Genomic DNA, 8,814 nt, shown 5'->3' with positions numbered 1-8,814 from the left:
ATGTGATGCTTGCTGGTGCAGTATCTGCTTTCCACTTTACCCAAGCTTTGTCTCTCCTAACATTGTCACTCAGCTTTCTCAAAGGCATGATCTGCCTTTACTTGCTTGAATACACGGAAAACACTGGTATCAGTGTATAGTTAGGTGGTGGCGAATTTGTTGCCGAAAAACTAGCGTGATCACGGGGTTTAGCTCTTCCCGCAGATTTGAAATGTGCGTGGGCAGTGTGCAGGACAGCTGCGGCTCTTGCCATCATGCCAAGCGTACTGTAGAAGTACTGAAATAATAATGTAGCACACAACAATTGGCTATGTACAGACTTCCTCGTTGTGATGCTCACACTGGGATTGTCCTTTTATGGTAACATGGGGACCCGAAAGGTGGCATTGTCTGAACTTGAGGGTAGTCCAATCATATTGCATCAATAAGTCGGAACTCTCCACGTTCCAAAGTGGAGAAAAAATCACCCATCTCCATTGACTCAAACACATTATGCTACCGCGTTGTAGTTGGAATACGATATGGAACTCAATTGATACCAAGTGAAAATAGTCAAAATACAAATACAATACATGCTTGCCAGTGCGTAAACAAGCAGCATGACAAACAATTGTTTAATTAAGAGATGGTGCATAGACTGTGTACACTGTATCCGCACGTGCAAGTCTACACATGGCCTAGTTGATTACAAGAGGGCTCGTAAGGTCGGCGGAGGAGAACCCCCAACATTCCTATGAAGTCCCTAATCTCTACTGTGAGAAAAAATCACTACAAGTTCACATGCGGGGAGCAACCTGCAAATATGACCGAGGAAAGATATCTTCATGTTCACACAATCCCAAGTCATAATCATTATGCTCGTACTGATGACATGTCGATAAGATAGTAGACCAAAGCTGGCAGCTCCTGTGTGGAGCTTATGCTTCCTGGCGAATTTGGCACTTGACTGACTCACATAGGGACCGGTGCTTTCTTGGTTTGTCAAGTGGAAACTTCGACAATCAGGCATGTCCCTCATGTGCTCCGGATGGCAGTCACGAATCGCCAGAATCTAAAGGGTAAGAAATTATTTCCGCAAACTATGAGTGGGGCAATACAGAAATCGACAGGGTATAAGAGAAAATGAGTACATGTACTAGTATTAGAATTCACCATCCAAATGACAACCCTTCAAGGGAAGGACATGTGGACCAGCTGCTTGTACAATTCTAAATCCGCATGGCAAGGTCCATTTCTGAGTAGCTAGACAATCACGTATGACGAGTGCCTTCTCATGCTTTCTTCAATTTGTAATAGAGGTGGCGAAACCGAGAGTCCACATCGTCCCAGGACAGATAGCAGCCTCGCAAACACCGACCTTTCTCACGTGTGTCACTGATGGCATCACGGCCATGTGCTATGCGTTGATCATTAATGATCAGCATGTCGCCCGGCTCCAAGCGGACTTCGTATCGATGCTCTGGGCTCTTGCACAATTGCATCCAGCGAAGGTAGCCATGGTAGAAGTCATGCACATCGTCCTCCTTTATGGATAGAAAGCTACCGCGGGCAGCTACACTAAAGCAGACCTTGTACAACTCTCCATGTCTGTCAACACTGCGAGGTGGAAACACAGTACGGGCAGAGAAGCAAAAACATGTTAACCCATCAAGCAAGGCTTGCATATACCATAGAAACAAGAGCAGCACTGGCAATGGGCAATACCCAGGAGACATGAAGGTTGACAGCAGCAGCAGCAACAGCAAAATGGAATACTGCTGAATGAAAACACCAGCAGCCAAGTGAGAGAAAATTTCAAAATTTGCTTGGGTTTTTCACGGTTCGCGTGAGACTCAGCTGGAAACCAAGTTTTCCGCATCCGTAGGAACGCCACCACCCTTCAAGGATCAAGGCGCAGATGCAGCTCCTAAAGCGGTGGGAGGTGAGTAGATCAGCTCACCAGCAAGTGGTCAAAGACCGAAAATCCCATTCACTGCATCCATGTTTGCTTGGATTTGCTTGTTGATGCCCAAGAAATCATTGCAAGTATTAGTTGAGTGTTGTCTGGGGATCACCTACTACATGTACTTGTGTGTGCAACTCAGAGTCAACTCAGAGTCAACTCAGGGAGAGAGAGAGAGAGAGAGAGAGAGAGAGAGAGAGAGAGAGAGAGAGAGAGAGAGAGAGAGAGAGAGAGAGAGAGAGAGAGAGAGGGAGGCAGGGAGGGAGGAAGAGAGAGAGAGAGAGAGAGAGAGAGAGAGAGAGAGAGAGAGAGAGAGAGAGAGACATTGCAGACAGAATTCTGTATTCACCATGGTGCAAACCAGCACAGGACAGTGGACTCACTTTAATATCGGCTGAGCAAACTCGTAGTGATAATGCCGATCACTGGTCGGGTCATAGCCCAGCTGATGCCAGGTGACAGGTACTCGGGAAAAGAGATCATACCAAAGTGGATTCTCCTCTCGTAGCTTGGCTGCAACAGCAAATCCGTCAGTAAGGAATGTGTGGCCACCGGTTGGAGCCTGCCGCAAGCAGTGCAGAAGAAGTGTCTGAACAGAAGAAACACACCATCAAGAGAATGAGAATGTGCACAGTCCAGCATGCCAAGTCTGATCTTCTGCTTTGTTGTACATAGTACTGTGATGTATGTACTAGTACCAGACACGTATTCATCTACTTACTTCGAAGTAGTTGCAAGTACTATTGATCCACCTCAAAACCACAACGTCTTAGACATGAACACTCTATAGCGATTCATCGTACTGCCACCCAACACCCGGCGCACCCCCGCACCTGGGATACAACTTCGATATCCTCCAGCACAATCATACCTCAACGTTCTTCTTGCTTTGCAATCGTAGAATAAACTTGCATGTGAGTTCTATGTCATAATGTGTGTACCCACGATCTCTCGGTTAGAGACACAACACGTGCTGTGCTTGACTGACTTGATCTAATTCCCACCCCTCTGCCGCAAAACCAGGTAGGAAGCGACACGGCGTGTGTGTGTGTGGGGGGGATCAACGGTACTTTACAGTACATGTAGAGTTAGCGACTTCCACCACTCACACAGTGCTCCGGCTCCGTACTGGCGCGGGGAGAACCTTTTTAACCCACAAGTCAGAACGGCTTGTTGGAACAAACTGTTCAGACTTCCATGGTACAGCAAGTGCAGTATTCTGTAAATGCAATGGATGCGCTCACATGAGTTTGCAGTGTGCATTTCCCCTGTGATAAGCTGTAGCAATGGCTGCCTCTCCGATCTACTTGCTTCCCATACTAAAGAAGTGCTAAAGTGCAAGCACACTAAAGCCGAAGAAGCACAGCTGATGAAAAAGCCCCGATTGCCATGCTGCTGAGCACTGACTTTTCCACTCACAAGCTCCCGATCTAAAAAAAGAAAAGAAAAAAAGGAGCCAAGTGCTTACCCCAGGGGTATTTTTGAGATACGGGAGGTCTGTATGCAGCGGGAAGGCCTTTGGTGAGTAGGCCAAGTTGTTTGGATCCGCTCGTGCCTCGACCAACCAAAACAAGCTGCAAGGTGACAGCAAAGAACAGGATAAGATACATAAACGCACACGTCAGGAATCGCCCACACAATATGTCGCCATTTCCCATGGGATACAAATAAAACAGCACATTAGGGGAAACAGCACAGTAGGGGGTAAGGGCCGGGTTCCACTGCGGCTCCGCGGCTCCGCTGCTCCGCGGCACTTGGCTGCATGCAGCGGAGCAGCGCGGTTCCACTGTCACTCGCACATGAGGGTACCGCGGTCGTGGTCCACACTTTTTGATGACGTTTCACCTGCCTGCGCGCGCGAAATCAAACAAATCCTCGTGTTCTGGCCTGCGCAACGAATTAAAATTTGAATTTTAAAATTCTGGCGTACAAAACAATGCAAAGTACGGGAAACAGGTCAAGCCGCGACCGCGGCTCGCAGTTTTTGGTCAAGAATCGTAGCAAAAGCTCGCGGTGAGCCGCGGACTCGCTGCTCCAGCTCGAGCCGCGGTCACTATGGTAATGATGACGTTTCAAGCCGCGAAAGACGAGCAGCGGAGCAGCGGAGCCGCAGTGGAACCCGGCCCTAAGGTTTCTGCACCATATGGGACACACGATTCACTGGCCAGAAAAAGCCACTTCATAGCTGTGTGGTGTAGACCAGGCTGAATAGTGGTGGTCAATTCTTCAGCCTTGCAAGCTGTTGAATGGTGCAATCCCAGCACAAGCTGCTATGGCTTCTGCTGTAGCATCGCTATCATCGCCTCCGGCGATGGGCGTCCAAAGGTCCAATGGTGTGCACTGTGTGCATGGTGAAAATCCTTCACTATAATATAAGTAGGGAACGCGAGCGGCTGCTCACACGTAACCTGCGCACAATAAACGGACCACATGCTCAGTCGGCCATGTGATATTTGTGAACAACGCCCGCACTGATACCGGGTACACACACACACACACGGACAAGTGAGTTTCTGCTTTGGGCCCTCGCTATGCTAGTCATGTACCTGTAAGTTATTCGAACTTCTTTCAAGAGTTGCACTTGGTGGTATGGGACATGCAAGGGGTACAGACAACGTAATGGAGCCGTCAGATGTTCTAGTGTCCTCGACGGCATGTGTTTGATGGTACGGAAAGTGCACGGGATACCCTGGTCTGGCACACTGTCACCACATATGAATACGACGTCATGTGCACCTACAGATTTTTTAAAGATAATTCAGGTATATAACGATATATTTTCAAAAGATTTAGGTTCCAGTATACATGTACCGGTATTCTTTGCAGGGAAATCTTTTGGTACAGTTAAGGGTATTTTTGAAGGGCTTTGCGGATCCTAGTAGAAATATAAAGAAAGATAGATCAAGAGGAGTGAGCTTGTATCTAAATGTCGACACACCAACAAATTCCTACTCAAGAACCTCAGTGCAGCCGTGACATAATCACAGGTGTGCAGCCACCCCAATGCACGCACATGCACACTATGCATGCACACATACAATCATGTACATGCACATAAACACTTGCATGCACTTGCAAAAGCAACATGCTGTGACATGATTTGAAGCGCGTACACCCGCGTGAGCCTAGAGCTCTCAGCATCACCAAAATACTTTTAAAAACAGTTCTGTAGGAAGGACTACCTTCACACCCTGGCTACTGTTTACAAATTCACACCTTCCACTTCTACATTCACTAACAATCTACACTTTCTGCGCTAATAGCTCCCTTGCCCAAGTGACCATCCACACGGCCATCATGGCAATATTTCTGTGCTGAATCAATACCCACTAGCTATCACCAAACTATGCTGTACATTGGCCAAGTCCCACTGAACATGGCATACGTCGCCCGATGACTGCATTGTGCAAGAAACTCCTGAGTTGCGATAAATCTGTAAGCCTCCCTTGAGCCTTTTGTGTGAAAGAAAGAAAGATAGATATATGGAGAGAGAGAGAGAGAGAGAAAGAGAGAGAGAGAGAGAGCACTTAACAGTTATAAAGACAAGTAAAAGAAGGTGGCTGCTCCAAATGTTGGAGCTCGTGCTCAACTGACTGATGCTTGACTGACTCACGACTGCCATCAGGAGCACATGAGAAGAATGCCGGGCCGTCCACTCTGCAAAACTGCAAGAAAGCACCACTCCTTGCTCAATACACAGTGTTTCGGGCAATTCACCCCTCATCAGTTGAGCTTCAGAAGCCTGAGGAAGATTGTGCCTGAAGAGCACCACTTATATAGTGCTTTCCAGATACAAACACCACCAGGAATACAAACTTACCGAGACGCTCTGGCATTCTTTCGTGTGCTCCAGATGGCAGTCGTGAGTTAGTCAAGTGTCAGTCAGTCCGCAGGAAGCACGAGGTCCAAAACTTGGAGAGCAGCCACCTTCTTCTACAATTACCGCCAAAGTCGCAACATCTCAGTTCGTAAAGACAAGCGAGTATTGAGGACTGAGGCATCTACAACAGATTTTTATGCCTGAGAGAGAGAGAGAAAGAATGAGGGGGGGGGGGGGGGAGGAGGAGGAGAGATGAAGGAGAGAGGAAAGACCAGGCAACAATATTGTCTCTAGAACTTGTTCACGGCACCACTTACTCCCAATACTTGACAAGGCTCAGGAAAGCTAAAAGAAGTGGTTGATTGATTCTCGGACAACTTACCCAAAAGCCGTGTCTTGCAGCATGCCCAGTTTCTCGTAAACTTCATTCGGCATAGGCTCAGTGCCGCATCCTTTAACCACCACAATGCCAGATTTGTACAGGTTATCCAGTATATCATACTGCACATTCTCATTGCTCATCATCGCATCAAGTCCAAAGACCGGAGGTGAAAACGTGCTCGCCAACCAAGGCTGAGCAGCAGGCCGCTGGAACCTGCCAAGCCCATGGTCCTTGGGCTGGGTGCTCAGCGTATGCTCACGTAGCCAGGCATTGGTAAAGTCACTAACGTGGCCATTGGGCCAGGTGATTCTCACCCCAGTAGCAGTGCTCTGAAAGGAAGGAGTACAATGCACACAGTGACACTACTTAGGTATGGTCTCTTCCCAGTCGAAGACTCTCTCAATGCTTGACACACACCAAACTTTGCCATTAGGGCATGGCCCGTCCTCAGGGTGAACAAGAAAAACAATGCACATGTATCTAACACAAATGCACGCACGTCAACTCAGAATTTGCTTTCTGCAATGCACTTCAAAGTATAACTATGTACATGTACAGTCTAGCCTCTTCAGGACAAACACCAAGAGACAGATGAATTTGTTTGTCACAGTGGAAGTTCTTAGCCACAAATGTGCTACATACACAGCGAATAGACAGTGATGTGTCCAACAGAGCCAGGAACACTACACTGTAGCTCTTCTGAAGCAAAAGTGTGTCTCTTATGATCCGGTTCCACTGTTTAGACCAAAGGTTGGCAATAAAGGTGTGATAAAACTGAAAATAACAAGTGAGATTTACCTCAACACCAGACGGGCTTATGTCAGCATCAATACCGTCGGCCATTATTTCCACCGTCCTCATACTGGAGAGCTCGTGAAAACATTCCGAACAAGTGCAGTTGTCTCGTAAGTAGATGAACGGATAGCGACTTTCCCCGCCCGCTTGCCACGCAACCGTCAGAAACCGCCCGTCGCTACTTGTCGACGTCACAGCAGTGCTAGAAGTCGATGAAGAGGATAGAGCCCTGCATCCCGTTGGACATGGTGTAGCAGAGCTGATGACACGCGGAGCACTAACACGAGCCTGGCAGCTGGCATGAGCAACAGACCGGCACGCAGAGCACGTCAAGCGCACGGTGTTTCGAGCGGCTTTCCACATGCTTGAATGGTCACTGTCTTGGTTTTCGTGCTCAGGACCTATAATTGAAATAGAACACAAATCGGTGAGTGTAGTCTTCAAGTTAGTTCAATTACTGGTACATATACGTGTCCTGTAGTGGCAGGAGTATTACGGTACATGGTGAGCAGGGAGTTGTAGTATCTATGGAGACGACACAAGACTGTAGTACTCAACACGATGTGCAGTTCAACCTTGGATTTGGAATTAGCCTGTGATCTGTGGTCTACGTAACCACACTGGCAGCTGTGATCTGCTGGCCCTAACTGCGCCCCAGGCCAGGGAAGCCATGTGCGAGAGTGCCTAAATCGGCCCTGCCCCAGGGGTGACTAGAACGCAGCCCAAGAAGGAAGGTCACATTGTTTCACATTCTACAGAGAGTTTCCAGAACATGGTTGTAGTACTGTACTGTGCGGGGTGCCGAGCTGAATGATCTCGGCCCAAGAGCACTGCAACACGTCGCTTTCCAATTGAATGGCCTCCGAAATCGGCCATTGCTGCAATCAAAATACCGGTATATGTGTGTGTATCTGGCCAGTATCGGTTACATCCTCACTGAAAAGTAGTCCATTGTGAGGGTGAAGTCGACAGGAATATGTGACGAATGATGAATCGCAGCCTAGTCAGACCATTCGACTTGGCACCCTAAATTCTACGGGCCCTGAAATTTCATTTCAGTAGGAGGATAAGGGTTAACTTGTAAATACAGTGCTGCTCAATGAAATCCAGTCGTGTCACTCAAGTTCGTGCCGGGTGCTACGCAGCCCTAGACCTGTGAACACTGGGCTGCGAAATGGTGCAGGGTGCAAACTTAATGCCAGAATGAGAAGAGGAATACTAAGCTGGGCAGCCTCAGGAGAGAGCTACAGTGTGTTTCAAAAGTATAGACCTCTGGTTTCAAAAGGCCATACGGCCAGCATCTATACCACATCAAATCTGTGATCACTTTGTGCATGAAATTTCCGAAACTGGGCGTTTGTTATCCAATCACTCAGATATCTATGAGAAATTTTTGGGGAACTGTCTGAGCATGAGCAACAGCCAATATCCCAAAAATTTCTCTTCTTTCAAACCAAATTTGAATTTTTTGAAAAAGTCTGAGGTCTGGACTTTTGAAATGCACTCATGTACTGTAGAGTTGTAATACTGATAGTGTGACTGACTGCTACTGTGTTTATACACTGACTTTTCTTTTTTTTAGTCCATATCTACAGACGTACCGTGCCCCACCGACGTAAAATAAATCACGTATGTCTGACCAACCACCTGCTTTCACCGCCTCCTCAGAAGAAATTTTCATAAGAAAACCATCCAGCGCTGACCAACGCCCTCGTCATCCACGTGTGTGTAATACTACAGCACTGGGTGACGTTGCAGATTAGAATACAGCGTGTACAAAAGTCCAGGATCGCAGTTAGTCCGCTCCAAACAAAATCTCGATACTCCAAAGCCTGGGGAATGGTCAAACTCAAACAAAAAGTCAAAGTCAGAACA

At 47.6% G+C, this 8,814-nt stretch overlaps 1 protein-coding gene across 1 annotated transcript; it reads right to left on the bottom strand.

Moving 5' to 3' along the window:
- Positions 1 to 509: 509 nt before the first annotated feature.
- Positions 510 to 8,791, bottom strand: LOC135805631 (gamma-butyrobetaine dioxygenase-like). Its single transcript, XM_065319699.1, has 6 exons — positions 8,541 to 8,791; positions 6,943 to 7,340; positions 6,145 to 6,473; positions 3,411 to 3,516; positions 2,326 to 2,531; positions 510 to 1,596 (listed from the first exon to the last, which is right to left on the bottom strand). Exons 2-6 carry the CDS (start codon positions 7,300 to 7,302, stop codon positions 1,272 to 1,274), a joined length of 1,326 nt encoding a protein of 441 aa, XP_065175771.1. The 5' UTR covers positions 7,303 to 7,340; positions 8,541 to 8,791; the 3' UTR covers positions 510 to 1,271.
- Between the last annotated feature and the right edge of the window lie 23 nt (positions 8,792 to 8,814).

This window comes from Sycon ciliatum, chromosome 1 (genome assembly GCF_964019385.1).
Source record: "Sycon ciliatum chromosome 1, ocSycCili1.1, whole genome shotgun sequence".
NCBI lineage: Eukaryota > Metazoa > Porifera > Calcarea > Leucosolenida > Sycettidae > Sycon > Sycon ciliatum.
The sequence above is the reverse complement of the archived record's forward strand: the minus strand, read 5'-3'. Positions and strand labels throughout refer to the sequence as shown.

Coding starts and splice junctions, on each gene's coding strand:
- LOC135805631 (XM_065319699.1), bottom strand. CDS start 7,302: ATGTGGAAAGCCGCTCGAAACACCGTGCGCTTGACGTGCTCTGCGTGC. Junction 6,474..6,942: donor TAAGCCCGTCTGGTGTTGAG/GTAAATCTCACT, acceptor CCTTCCTTTCAG/AGCACTGCTACTGGGGTGAG. Junction 3,517..6,144: donor CTGCAAGACACGGCTTTTGG/GTAAGTTGTCCG, acceptor GTCACCTTGCAG/CTTGTTTTGGTTGGTCGAGG.